The sequence below is a fragment of the Triticum aestivum genome, chromosome 7B (assembly GCF_018294505.1).
Source record: "Triticum aestivum cultivar Chinese Spring chromosome 7B, IWGSC CS RefSeq v2.1, whole genome shotgun sequence".
NCBI lineage: Eukaryota > Viridiplantae > Streptophyta > Magnoliopsida > Poales > Poaceae > Triticum > Triticum aestivum.
The window spans coordinates 674,378,908-674,393,763 of NC_057813.1; the positions used below are offsets into that span (position 1 = coordinate 674,378,908).

At 49.7% G+C, this 14,856-nt stretch overlaps 1 protein-coding gene and 1 pseudogene across 1 annotated transcript; one reads left to right on the forward strand and one right to left on the reverse strand.

The window, feature by feature from the left end:
• The first annotated feature begins 4,653 nt into the window (after positions 1–4,653).
• On the forward strand, positions 4,654–7,749 carry LOC123161142 (CASP-like protein 2C3). The gene is made up of 3 exons (XM_044578989.1): positions 4,654–4,939; positions 5,026–5,164; positions 7,220–7,749. Exons 1-3 carry the CDS (start codon positions 4,758–4,760, stop codon positions 7,481–7,483), a joined length of 585 nt encoding a protein of 194 aa, XP_044434924.1. The 5' UTR covers positions 4,654–4,757; the 3' UTR covers positions 7,484–7,749.
• A 544-nt stretch (positions 7,750–8,293) lies between these two features.
• LOC123161141 (4-coumarate--CoA ligase 4-like) lies at positions 8,294–14,466 on the reverse strand (annotated as a pseudogene).
• Between the last annotated feature and the right edge of the window lie 390 nt (positions 14,467–14,856).

Below are 14,856 nucleotides of genomic sequence, written 5' to 3' on the forward strand. Positions count from 1 at the left end.
TCGCTTTCAGGGCGAGCTACTGGCTATTTTTAAAATTTTCATTCGAGGGGTCGCAGATTGGATTGGTCCCTTGACGCATGAGGCTGGTCATAGTGGAGAGTAACTTTTATAGTGCATAGTATCATAGTATCATAGTGGAGAGTAACTTCTATATTACTACCTCTATAGTGCATAGTATCATAGGTGATCTCATTTATTGCCATGCATGACACATGGTAGTATCACATTTATTATGTTACGGTATCTATCTATATTAGTACTATAACCATCTCTCTCTTCTTTAATTGCCTGCCATATAAGCATGTTTGCAAGTTCCAAGTGCATGATATTATTTATGTTACCCCAATATGGCTAGCCTGATGCTTCAATCGATCGGTCTTGCGCTTTCGCATGGGGTAAAGTGGCATTTAATTAAGCTCCACTCGCCAACCAATTTGTTCCGGCCGGAGCTCTCCAGCTTCTTCAGCTTTAGCTGTCAGAGAGGGATGCCCTATTCCGCTCCATCGCCATCGTGCCTACACACATGAATTGATGGGTGACTAATTATTGTGCGTGCGTGTGTGTGTACAGTTTTTTTGGTGTCAAAAGCATGGCTGGAAAATAACATGACCAAAAGATTGCAAACAGTACAGAACACTGCGAAAACTGAGCACGTACGCTTGGAGATAGATATATATGGTCTAAACTTTAAGGACATCTCCAAAGTGGATTCTCAAACACCCCGCAAGTGTCCAGGACATGTTGTCCGGATGCAATTTGTCATCAAACTCAGTCCTGGATTTGTCCGCCGACGTTTTCGTACCTCCGTTTTCGCAAACCAGACGCAAACAAAGGAGGACTTGGTGTGGTCCATACATCGCGTGCCCAATCAAAAGCCACCACACACTATCTCTATTTTGCGTCTATCATGATGGCTAGTATTTAGCGGAATGCATTGTGCTAATTACAACGGATAGCTAGCATTTTAGCGGAATGTAGTACTACCTAGTATATTTGCATTTGGCGAAAGGTACACTAGTTGAAACAGTTTTTTCAAAGAGAGAATATATTAACATCAAGCAGATACGAATTACATCGAGCCAGTTGGAGCACCTTTGCGGAAGCCAAAGTTTGCTTGATGCTTAGTAGTCATGATTTAACCGGGCTAGATTTGACGGAAGCTACGGGAGCTCTATGATTAGTAGCCTTCCGTCACACTAAAAGCTAATAATCTTTTTTTTTCTAAGTTAATTGAGCCGGATATTTATAGTATAGGCTTAGATGATCAGCTCCAGTATCAGTGTCCAGACCTGGTTTGCGAATGGATACGGTGTCTGATTTAAGGGTCAGTGTTCGAGATGTCCTAAAGTAGACTTCAAAGAAAATTCCCAAGCCATAACTGTATGTACAGAGTTCCTGCATCCGTAACGGGACCGCTCGCACAAGTAGGACTGTAGGAGTAAGCGAAGTGAAGTGTATATACAAGAGACTCTATATACAAGCATGCATCTCTGTACCAGTCGTCCCCCCATGAATGGAGGGGCCCTCAATTAACTCTAAAAAAGGCAGCCCCAGTGCATGTAGCTCCCGCTTACGCAGGGTCTGGGGAAGGGTCCAACCATTTTGGGTCTATTGTACGCAGCCTCCCTACATTTCTGCAAGAGGCTGTTTTCAGGACTTGAATCCGTGACCTCATGGTCACAAGGCAGCAGCTTTAATTGAGGGCAGCCCCAGGCCCTCAATTAACTCTCAAATGACAATAATACATGGCTCACATGCATGCATCATGATTGTTTGCCACTAAATCTAGCTACAGTAAGCTTGTCTTCTGAATTTGTCCGTTATTGTGAGATTTTCTTGTTTTGTTTTCCTTCAGCGCAATGGTAATGTTTTGCTTCTTTCCGGAAAAGAAGAGGTTGTCATCTTTGGGGATGAATGAATGAAGGCGCTGTCAGCTCTGCAATAGGAAAACATAGATCTTCAGCAAAAACCAAGGCTGTAGTTTGAACTACTGACAGTTTAACAAAGCAAGAACAATTGCTCGTGCCCGGCTTCTCCATGGCCAGAAACCAGCCACCTGACGCTCTCTCTTCTTCTCTTCTCTTCAAGAGCGATATGATGTTGTAGTGATAACAATTGTACCACCCTTAAGCTTGCCCCAACTCAACCGCCGTTGGTGAAACGTAGCCCTTGATCAACACGTACACCGACTGTAGCCGCCATTGATAATACGAAAGGACACACCTAATTGAACACTGTTTCCGCCATCAATTAGGATAATAACAGTGTCTAGTGTCTGAACACACACACACACAAAGTACACCTAACTTCCAGGCTCCATCAATTCTCAAGATACGCCAGATCGCCCAAGCCATGGAGAAATGTCAGCACTCTCTGAAGGTAATGAAAATAGTACTACACTACAAGATCAATCAGGTGCCAAATTCATTTCAGTCTCAAGTTCCGGTGGCTCAGCAGGAAGGCCCCTGAATCATGTAAGTTCGTCAGCTCAACAAATTACTTACCTGTACTGCTGCCTACACGGCTACAGTAGTAGACGTGTATGGAGGGCTGGAGCACTATTAATAATAATAATCCATGCGGCTGAATTTGTTTGGGTGCCAGAGATCGGGAAGGATGGATGGATGAATGAATTCTCTGGTTGCTATCTGAAAGTGAGGTGCCCTGTGCAGAGGGCAAAGCTAGGCAGGCAGTTAATGGATGTAGCAGTACTAGCAAATTCGAACAGTGCTGTAACTGTTCTGCTGTTGCCGTCTACGCACGCTCCGCTGCTACGAGCATTGCAGTTCGTTCTAGCTCTGGTACTGTAGTAATCAGGTTGTCTGTGAGGGAAATACACTTTGATTTCTGGTTGTATATGCACCCTATATGGGAATTGTTTTTTAATATTTTAATAAAAGATCAAAATAGGTAAGAACTATTTTTACAAAAAACTTGACTTACTTTTGCACTAGTATATAAATTTTAACAAAAAAAACAAAGTTGACTTCACAGCAAAAAGAAGACAAAATTTATTTACTATTATAGGTCACTATTCACACTATTTTGACCAAAAAAATGTATTTTTAAAGAAGTCAAAGGGAGATTTTTTTTTTGTGGATTTTTTTTTCTCACGACTACAATAAAAGGTCAAGTTTATTTCAAAAGTACTTTCAGGAATTTTTGACTTTTTGTTGAATTACTAAAAGAATTCCATATAGAGTGTAGATGTCCCCATAGACCAAAAATCTGCCTCCTTGTCTGTCATTCCTTATATCATGTCAATATATATGTTGGGCAGATATAGGAGCGTTTGGGCGTGGCAACCATGTAGGATGTGGACCATGCTGGCTTATCTTGATCCCACAAAACCCCCGCCCAGATCAAACCCTAGCAACTTATGCTTTACTCGTCTCCAAAAGTGGCACCTCGTCCGAAGCCAACCCGATGATTAGGATGCCCTCGTGGCGTAGCCAGACGAGCTAGCTCGCCATCCGAGTTGCCCTCCGTTAGTCACGTGTTGATTTTTTTTTTTTTTGAGATCCAACCCTGCTCGAATTAACTCATGATATTGTCAGCGGAGTGACTACTTGTTAGTCACGTGTTGATAAGGGCGGCTCCTCCCCCCTCCATTCACTCCCTGTGGCCCGGCAGGCCCCTCCTCCATGCACCCCCCGGTGGCCCGGTGGGGCTTCTCCTTCGCGCTTGACGGCGTCGGTTCGCAGCGGTCCGCGTTCGCCTCTGTGGCCCGGCGGCTCTTGGATCTTTGGGCCGTCACCTCCGGCCCCGCTCCTCTTGGCAGTGCTAGTGCCGATGTCGGTATTGTCGAGCCTGTGGCCGTGGCTCCTTGAGTCGGAGGCGGGGCAGCTCATCATGCAAGGCATGCGCCTCGGGCCGGATCTAGCCGGTCCGCCATCTGTCGGCCATACAGATCTACACCCGTTGCCCTGCCCTCACACTTGAAGGACGAGCTGGTTCGCAGCAACATCCGTCATTCCTTGACCACGGCGGAGACAGGCACCCGCAACTGCCGCTGCAGAAATGGCAAGGCATGCGACTCAGCCTTGAGGAGTCCGAGCGGCTCACCAAGGAGGAGGCGGCCAACGCAGCAAAAGCGGAGTGCCTCGCCAAGGAGCATGAATGTGCCGCCTAGAAGCATCCGTTTTGTCGTGCACGGCTTCGTCACCTCTTTCACGGTTGAGGGCCCCGACGACTTCAAGCGATGCCCTTTCTTCCTACATGTAGTTTGTTTGGAGCGGTAAGGGCATTTCTAACCGATCCCTTATAAAAAGCTAAAAGGCAGTAAAAATTTGATTATACTCCCTTACGGCGCAATTGCACCTAGCCGATCCCAGCCTTGTCCTAAAAGCAATTGCATGATCTAATTCGTTGACAGGATGTAGCACCATGAGTGTCCAATTTCAGTTGACGACCCATCCGAGCCTTGTCTGTCGTTTTGCCTGTCGATCACTCGATCGGTTGGGCGGTCAGAGAAGTTAACCGCGCAGTGCATTAAACCCACACACCGATCACCGCTCGCACGCCTCCACGATCGACCACGTCGCCCCGCCGCCGTACCGTGCGCACATGCTCTCGCCTAGCTATCGCACACTCCCTAGAGCAGACGCTTCCCACTCGCCCTCTCGCCGTGCACGGCGCCTATAAAACTCCCGTGACCCGCCCGAGCTGGCCACGGCGTGCGTGCGCTAGACACGAGACAAACACTTGCCAGTAGCTAGCTTGAGGTCACGATTAAGCACGGGCTTGGGTTGAGCGCGATGGACGCGGCGGCGCAGGCGGGGAGGAGGAGGCCGTCGGAGGTGAGGGCGGAGGGGCTGATGCGGGGCGCGTGCGCCGCCCTGGCGACGGCGTCGGCGCTGCTCATGGGGCTGGACACGCAGACGGAGACGGTGCTGCTCATCAGGAAGAAGGCCACCGTCAAGGACGTCCACGCCCTCTGGTGAGCTCTTCTTAGCTGGCTAGCACGTACGACCGTGATATCTGTACGTGTGATCGAGCCGAGCACGTAACGTATGTGTCCTGCAGGGTGCTGACGGCGGCGGCCGGCGCGGCGGCGGGGTACCACCTGCTACACCTGCTCCGGTGCCTCTACCTCGGCCGCTTCGCCCACAACCCCTGCCGCAACAGCAGGGCCTTGGCATGGGCTTTCTTCCTCCTCGACAAGGTACATACTTTTGTTTCAAAAAAAAAGAAAAGACAAAGTACATACTGCACTATTCCGATCACTCTGCTCACGCCTCCGCCCCTGAAGGTTTCTTCTGCACAGTCTCCATTCCGGTATCCATGATCGGCCAGTCCCTCTGTCACTTTGGGTTTCAGAAATATTTCAGACACAACCGAAATCATCGAAATTCAGTGATTTTCAGTTTGTGGCCAAAACATTCACTTGAGATTCAACAAAAATGATTAACTCGAAAAATATTTGAATTCCTGTGTGCAAATGAATTCATTGAAATATTTTAACCGAAAGGTAAATATTTTAGCGCTTGCTGAAATCATTGAAATTGAGTGGATTTCATCGTCTCGCTGAAAGTGAAAACTCATTTCCACGCACACTAGAGACCGTTCGCGCCCGGCGCCTAATTAATCAACACAAGCACTATACAGCATGCATGAATTCTGATCAGCACTCACTCACCGGTGAATTAAACAAGATAGGCACTAACTCTGCAGCTCATTGATCGCCCGACGGCGACCGGACAAACAACCTTCAATTCCGCGACAGGAATAGGAAACAGTTTTCAGAGGCTATGAACACGAAACAGTTAGCACTGAGCTATCATCTTGATCGGTCCCGTCGTGATAACAACGATTCTACTGCAAATGGTAACAGGCATCTTCCATTCTCGCCGTCACCGTTGCCATCTACCAACGGCTCACCGCTCACGGCAGGCCTCCCGGACTGGCAAATCAGACCAGGACAGTGCGCTGCGGTGCTGCGTTATTTGTTGCAGCTGCACCGCTGTTTTTCATTCATGCTTCCATCAATGCGTACGTATAGGGCCATCCCAAATCATTTTTGGCTCCCCATCGGAAAAGATCGGCGCATTCAAGTTCCAAGTGACTGGTGCTGCACATGCATGCATGTCCATCGTCCAACTATGTGTACTCTAATTGATTTAGATAAATCAAGTTCCATGTGCCATGCATGTCGATAATCTTATTTATTTGTAAATTTGATCAAACTTTACAAGCTCTCTATTTTCTTTTATATACAAAATACTCTGCGCGTTTATTGTCTCTTTCTAGAACACTGTTTGTGGATAAATCAGTCCAGTCTAGAACCATGTCCGGGGATGATGCGGAGCATCCTATTTATTGTTTCTTTCTAGAACACTGCTTGTAGATAGCATATTTGTTGTCTGTGTCAAGATTGGAGCAACCAGCTATGCAACTTTAGTTATCAATAGTGTCTAACATTTTAGTTTATCCGTTGTTTTTTTATACTGTGTATATACCTAGAATTGTCTTTTGTTGCTTCTCCCATTTAAAACTAATTTGGATTTCTAAATTTTATGGGGCTGTAGACAAATTTCTTAATGACACACTCAATTGTTTCCCAAAAAAATTCACAACTTTGTAGGATGTTACCGTGCATTCGTAACACGGCAACACTCAATGAACTTGTAGCACTAGAACTCTTCTGATTTTTCATGATAGGAGTAGACGCAAACACACAATTATTACTAACTTCTGTGAAAAGGCCCCGAAATCAACCTAGGCATACACAGTAGAACGCAAATAATAAATGAGGCAGACTGCATCCACTCAATCCGCAGCACATAGTCGTACAGGTGGGTGGGTTAGCTCACAAATTTAAGAGAGGTTTGTTCATTTGGTTTCTGAGATATGGCTTGCAACATTGACCATTTTTATACAAATTTAAGAGTCAGCTGTGATTATTCCAGGATATATTTCGGTCGGTTAACTGTTCAACTTGCTAATGTCTTTCAGAAGGAAAAAAACACCTTACTACTCCCTCCGTCCGAAAATACTTGTCATCAAAATTGATAAAAAATAGATGTATTTAGAACTAATATATGTCTAGATACATCCACTTTTGATCATTTTGATGACAAGTATTTCCGGACGGAGGGAGTACTACCGTGTTAACAGTGCCAAAAAGCATTCATCGAGTTAATCTACTGGTATTATGATCTGAAAAACACGTAAGATTAACTGTATGTGCCTGACGACGTGCCTGGTCTGCGCGGTGCAGGGGTGCGCGTACGTGACGTTCGCGGCGACGGTGGCGGCGGCGCAGGCGTGCCTGATCGCGCTGGACGGCGCGCAGGCGCTGCAGTGGAACAAGGTCTGCAACATCTTCACCCGCTTCTGCCAGCAGGTCGCCGGGAGCCTCGTCTGCGGCGGGCTCGCCGCCGCCGGCACCGCCGTCCTCTCCGCGCTCTCCGCCCGCAACCTCTTCCGCCTCTACCCGTCGCTCTCCCGCCCGCACCCGCAGCGTTCCTCCTCCACAAAGTAGGCGGCCCGGCCACACCACCACGGTGGGCTCCCGATGATAGCTAGCTAGTGCTCTTGAGCCGGAAAGAGACACTCGGCCCGGCTACGCCCGAGCGACTACTTCTTCTTGGGCTTCTCTTCTGTTTGGTTATGTTGCTATTAGTGTGAGAAGACTGCTCTGGAAAAAAAAAACTAGTGTGACGTGAATGTGTGTACTGCAGTAGCGTATTTGCCCCAGAAAATATGTATTAGTGTGTCTGTATGTATGTATTCTCCGTGTATTGTTCATAGACCGTGTAACCTCCTCCAGCACCTTATGAGCCTTCGTGGAACCAGTATTACTCATATCAGTCGATCCCAGAATAAAGTCAAGCAATTGTTTAGCTAATTATGCGCGTGCTTGTTTAGAAGGTAGAACTAATTTTTTTTTTTGAGGTAACAGAAGGTAGAACTATGACTTGGTTGGGTTCTGGACCCCCAAAATCTGTTGAGCTATCTTTAGCTGATTGTAATCATGTTAGTTGTTGAGGAATAGTACAAGTGTTCTACTCGCAAAATAATGACCATGTAACCTCTTCTCTGTTGATACTATGAACAGCAGCCATCTGAATGAAGTGTCTTTTCAGAGCGAAATTGTTGCCCTGCAAAAAATGCATAGGCCCTGTTTCGAACACAAGAATAGGCGAACTTATTCCAGTGGGAAAAAATCCCTGCAAAACTGTCTCATCACGCAATAAACATACTAATTCCAGTGAAATTCACTCAGTTCTCCTGGACTGGTTTTGATCAGGCATCATCCAACAGTCCAACACTGCTTATACGGCCGATCCACTAGAACAAATGAGTTTAATTCAACTTGTGGTATAAAATCATAAGCGGTATACATTATAATCAGCCTTTGTTGTCAAAAAGTGTTCGGTATCTATACATGACATGATACACATCATCGAACGAACAAACAAATCATATAACTTAGCCATCTAATTGAAAGAATCGACGACCATGTGCCAGCCAGCCCTTCTATATGTAATAATAATAATAATATTGCCATTTCATCGACAACATTACATCACTTTGGACAGAGGTATGTGTGTGTGTGTGTGTGTAAGATGGGCTCAGCTTTTGGACTGTGTGCTTCCACTGCCTGGGATGCCTGCAGCAAGCTTTGCTCTCAGGTCCTTCCTGAGGATCTTGCCGGCAGGACTCTTCGGAACCGAGTCCGCGAAGAAAACTTTGTGGATCCTCTTGTAGAAAACAACCTGTAATAGCAATGCACAATTTATTAGGTTTTTGAACTCTCAGATCTGCACTGAATTGGTGAAGATACAGGAACCAATGCAAACATTTGATGCTCTCTTCAGTCTTGTAAAATAACATGCTGGATGGCCGGTATGCCTCACAGTTCACAAATCACATGTTGTAAATTATGCTCTCTTCAGAATTTTGTTAAAAATGTACTGTTTGTGGCAACTTTGTCTGTTTCTCTATTTGTGTGTCATACTTGAGTATATGGAAAGTGGACGACTCGTCAGTGGCGTACCTAGGGGGTGTGCCAGGTGTGCCATGGCACACCGAGAATTTTGAAAAATGTTCTTTTACCATGTAATAATTAGTTGATTTTTAAGGCCCATTCAAGCCAATGAAAATATATGTTGATTTTTTAAAGTGTGCACACCCTGCATTTTATTTCTGGGTCCGCCACTGCGACTCGTTATTACCTCTTTTGCAACGAACTGCTTGATCTCGCTCTCGCTTATCTCAGAGCCTTCAATCCGCACAATGAATGCAACTGGAATCTCACCAGTAAGTTCATCTTGCATCCTGCAAAAATTGAATACCAGCTAAATTTAATCACCTACTTTTGAACATGAACCAAATGGATCCTAAATCCCTTTGAACAGTCTATCAACTTACGATACGACAGCAGCATCTTTGATTTCGGCGTGTGTAATGAGAAGGGCTTCAAGTTCCGCAGGAGGTACTTGGAATCCCTTGTATTTGATTATCTCCTTGAGCCTGTCGACAATGAAGATCTCGTCGTCATCATCGACGTAACCAATGTCTCCAGTGTGCAGCCAACCGTCCTTGTCAATGGTGTTCTTTGTGGCCTCCGGATCATTTAGATAACCTGCAATCATACGCTTGGTCATTTACATGAGTTGATATCTCTGAGCACCTTTTTGCGTATTAAGATTTTTCTATATACCGCAAATAAATGTATTAATGGCTAAGCATGTCCGGCCGGTATGAAGTACAGACACAGTCCAAGTGAAAATAGCTAGAATCTTTGGTAAGAACACTAGTGAATGGAGTGAATCTCAACTTCAGGTTTGAAACTTGGTAGACATGCTAGTACCTGGTAATAGTTCTTATCCATTTATTTTCAAACTAGAGTACGCTGTACTTGTATCTTTTTGGGAGAGTACATATATTGTTTTGAAAAAAAAGAATAATTCTTCAATGTCGTACTCACTGGAGAGTGGAGACGCATCCAGCTGTCTGCGAAAGTGACATGCTGATCATATCCGAATTCTAGATGTATTTAGATGGTTTTCAAACAGAAGGAAGAATCCGCACTCCGTGTAATGAAGGGTTACATCAATATGGGGATCATGAAGCAAAAAAATAAATAGTTTTGCTGGGTTAAAGTTTGCAAACTCTCATGTATTAGTAAAGCGAGGAAATGCTGCTTCTGCCCTTACTAGTTTCAGAGCATGAAGGGGCATAGATAGGAAATGGACAAAATTAGGAATCATCAGTATTCCCATCCAGTTGCCATCATGTGCAGAGTGCAGTTGTATGCAATCATGGGTGGCTACAGCCCAGAGGACAGCCTGTTGCCACAACGTATCCAATCACTCATAGTACAAGGTATAAGGTATCCATACGCCAAGTCTAAACATCTCCACCTCACCACATGTGCTAGGTCAAACAACTTGGTACTACTTGTAACTATTAAAAACGAGCAGAAAGGCAGGCTTTGTTTTCTTATGTTAACTAATGATAGACCTAAGCTTGGCCATTTCCCACGGAAAGATGAGCATAGCATAGACTTTCAAGCAAAGATAACTGGTCATGCATATGGGAGTTTGTTGTGGATTCTGAATGGAGTGCTTGGGGAAAATGCTTTCACATGGCCAGCATGCTGCATCAATGAGTGCAAGCTATACAAAGTATGCATGGGCCATCTAGAAGATGATGCCAAGTTTGATTCTTTGTGGTACTACTCAGAGGCCTGGTAGCACTGCTGGAACCCCATGTACATGTAGCGCAATCGTGGCCTGCAACTTAATTCGGGACCTTCGACGTGCGATTGCGCGGCCTTCTAGTCTAGCTAGAACAAAAATGCTGGACATTCAGTCCGATTGGCGGCACCTCAAAAATCTCCCATTTCTTCCTGAAAGATAAGATCTTATCTTTTCTAGTCCAGTAAAACTGACTAGACGAAGTGGGGTCCTGTAGGTCCCATGATGGGCCAGGCTCAAAGGCTGGTAGCCCAAACATAGCTCTCTGCTTCTCTTGAATGCAGAGCAAAGAAAATGAACTGGTCGGCCATCCGAAGACTCGGTGAAAATGGTGGCTGACGCTCTGGACGACACATGCGGCAAGATGCCAAGGCCAGGTTTTGGATACACCCGCGCATCTGCCGGCTTGGTTCCTTGTCGCCAATGCCCAAGCGGTGCAAGTACATCTGAACCTGAGGGATGCGTATGGCCTCAGCCCTCATCCTTCAGTTCAGCGCACTCCATTATTGACGTGTGAGGCGCGAGTGCGACGATTGCTAGCACGGCGATGGGCCGATGGTAGAGTAGTCAGGATGCGCATGCTGCTGCTAAAGCCAAAGGGGTGCCGCCGGCTCATCGACTGACGCACGCCGTCGCCATCGACGGGCTAGCCGACGACGATTTGCCAACAGTTGCAGAGGACTGCAAGGAGACGTGCTTCAGAAGGGAATCATCTCCTACTAGTGCTGCGTGGGTGTTAGGTTGGATGGAGCGGGCTCACCGGTCGCCAGCTACTACACCTAACTGGAGACCGACCGACCGATCGGTGCACCGAGCATCTGGTCAGGTGAGCAGAAGGTGGAAGAAGCTCTGGTCCGTGCACTCAGATTAGCCTAGTCGTGCTTTCGTTGGCTAGTGGCCAAACGTAGTAGCAGAGGGGGACGGAACATGGGCACACATGCGTGCAGGTGACTGAACTGCTGGAAATGCAGCATGTTCGATACGTGCTACTCCTCCTACTTATCTATCAGCCCGAAAGTGCTGTCAGAAACGGGTGAAGTTGCTGTAGTCGCGGCCAATAATTTGAGCTCCGGAGCTGGAGACGGAGCAGTCGGAACCGATCACCTAACCAGCAGTACTACTACCACAGCGTCTACTCATGAGCTACCCTGCGACTAGTCGCAAACCACTCGCTCACCTAATCAACTAACTAGTCATGGAACAGTGGATCACGTCGTCGCCACTCCTGGGCGGTGACCAAACGTGGTGGCGCTGTGCTATTTTTGGTTGGACATTTTGCTCAAGAATGCGCCGGCACGTGACGTACGTACCTTTCATGATCTGGTTGCCGCGGATGCAGATCTCCCCCGGCAGGTTGCGGCCGAGGGAGGCGCCCGTGTCGGGGTCCACGATCTTGAGCTCCGCGTTCCGCACCACCGTGCCGCACGACCCCGACTTGACCCCGAACGGCTCCTTGGCGAACGCCAGGCACATGGACAGCACCGGCCCGGCCTCCGTCATCCCGTACCCCTGCGCAATACATACATTGCAAAACAGAGTGATCATCACCATCAGCTCGCAGTCACCACGTTCTGCTGGCAATCAACACGCTACAATTTCAGTCCAAGCCATGTGATGTGCAGTTTCTTTAAGTAAAAAAGATTCAGACGGCCGAGATGAATCCGTGGTGAGAGTGACTTGTCCACCCAAAAAGTCTTGGCGAGAGGCAGTTTGTTGGCAACCAGCACAACTCTGGCTTGCAGGGACGGCAACCCGCCCGCGTCCCCGGATCATGGGGGTGGCGTGCGCTCGCTTCAGTTCGGACGAAGCCGTCACGCAGCGTAAAGGTTGGGATGTCGGTCGCCATATCCCGCACCCAAAAGCACGACGCCACCATGCCACCCACCCACCAAAACTGCGACCTTGGCTCGCGCGCCCGGCCACCGCGAGCCAACCCATCCCAATCGCTTCCCCGATGCCCCAACAACCGTCGATCTTCTGAGGTTCACTCGCCCTCCAAAACACTCCATACAGTTATGTATGTACACTACTGTACCTAGGCTAGTGCACAGTGGCTGGCGTGCCTGATAGCCAAGCAAGCAATCATTGGATATGGATTCGAAGTGTGAGAGCGGGGCCGGTGCGCGACGAACCTGCCCGAGCACGGCGTTGGGGATCTTGGCCATGAAGGCGTCCTGGAGGTCCTTGCCCATGGGCGCGGCGCCGGACATGACCATGCGGATGGACGCGAGGTCGGCGGCGGTGACCCGGTCGCTCTTGGCGATCTCGACGACGATCGGTGGCACGAAGGGCGCCACGGTGACCCCGTGCGCGCGCACCAGGCTCACCAGCGCGCCGTGGTCGAACTTGCGCATGATCACGATCGCGCACCCGGCCCGCAGCCCCGCCAGCAGCACCGAGTTGAGCGAGTAGATGTGGAACAGCGGCAGCACGCACAGCAACACGTCCGACGCGCCGAAGTACAAGTTCGGGTTCTCACCGTCCACCTGCACGCACACACACAAAAATCAGAAACCAAATGTTCAACAAATTTGAACCATTTTTGCATCAAAAAATTGAATTGAAAACGTGATCGTGCAAGTTCGGGTTCTCCCCGTCAATATGAACTTTTCTTTTTTTTGCGTCGACAAAGTTTGAATTGAAAAATGTGATCGTGCGTGGGTGCGAATCTTGGCGCTGATTGGTGGGCCCTCCGTGGGTCACGTCGCCTTGTCCAATCCGATCCGATCCGAGTAATAAATGGCGCGGCGTTATTTTAAGCAGGGGAGTAATTGGTCGGCCGCTTGGCTCCGGCGCCGAGCCGCCGACGGAGAGGCGCGTGATGCGGAAAAGAACTTCCCGAGCTGGAAAGCGTAAAGCGAGGCCACGAGAAACGTAAATTGGAAGCTCCCCTGGCCCCGAAGGATCCGCGGCTCGGTCCAGCCAGTGGCAATGGAGGCGGAAGCGTAGCGGGGAGTGGGCTGAGGCTGAGCTGACCTGCTGCGCGACGCTGGTGACGAGGCTGCGGTGGGTGAGCATGACGCCCTTGGGCAGCCCCGTGGTGCCGGACGAGTAGGGGAGGGCCACCACGTCGTCGGGGTCGACCTGCTCGTCGGCGGCGAGCGGCTCCGCGGGCAGCAGCGTGTCGTTGAACGCGAGGCAGCCGTCGTCGGAGGCGCGCACCTTGTCGACGGTGACCACGGGGATCCCGCGCTCGGCGGCGAAGGCGCGCACCTTGTCGACGGCGCAGGCCTCGGTGACGATCAGCCGCGCCCCGGCCGCGCTCGCCTGGCGGTGGATCTCGTGCGGCGTGCAGAACGGGTTGGCCGTGGTGGTGGCGGCGCCCAGCCGGGCCGCGCCGAGGAACACGAAGGCGAACTCCGGGCAGTTGCGGAGCAGGTTCATGACCACGTCGCCCTTCCCCACGCCGAGCCGCCGCAGGCCCGCCGCGCACCGCCGGGAGAGCAAGGACACCTCCGCGTAGGTGTGCACGGCGCCCGTCTGCCCGTCGATGAGGCAGGGCCGGGCGGCCACCTCCGGCAGCCGCTCGAAGCAGTAGTCCTGGAGCGTGAGGTGCGCCGGGATCTCGATGTCCGGGAGCCTGGACCGGAAACACCGTCTCCGTCGCCACCGGCGCCTCCGGCGCGTCCGCCGCCACGGAGCCCATGGGATCTCGCCGCCGGCGTGCCTCCGGGCTGACGGAACTGGTGGCGTGGGGGCGAGAAATGGGGGGGCCGGGATCCCGTGGGCGGGTGTGCTCTGCTCCGGCTCCTGGGGAGGGAGGAATTTGGGAGCGGGGGTTAAATATACCGGCGCGGCGGGGGAGAAGGTGGGTGGGGAGGATGACGCGCGGGGCCCGCCTGGCGGTGGGAGGGGGGTGGCGTCCCCGGTGAGCGAACGGGTTGGTGAGGGGGCTTGACACTGCAGGTGGGCGTTTCTGACCTGACCTCGCTTTGACTTTTTTAACCTGACCAGTAACGTCGCCGCTGTCTGTCAGCGACGTCCGGTAACGTAAAGTCGTCGTCGGCGGTGGGTACGCCGTCGGCCGTCGTGGCGTTTTGCGCCTGGGATGGCGTGGCGTCGCAGGGAGCACGTTGACATCACTTGTAAGTAAAGCACGACTATGTGGGATTTTGACATGGTAGTCTCGTAGAGAGAAAGTGGGGAGACA

Coding starts and splice junctions, on each gene's coding strand:
- LOC123161142 (XM_044578989.1), top strand. CDS start 4,758: ATGGACGCGGCGGCGCAGGCGGGGAGGAGGAGGCCGTCGGAGGTGAGG. Junction 4,940..5,025: donor AAGGACGTCCACGCCCTCTG/GTGAGCTCTTCT, acceptor TGTGTCCTGCAG/GGTGCTGACGGCGGCGGCCG. Junction 5,165..7,219: donor CTTTCTTCCTCCTCGACAAG/GTACATACTTTT, acceptor TGCGCGGTGCAG/GGGTGCGCGTACGTGACGTT.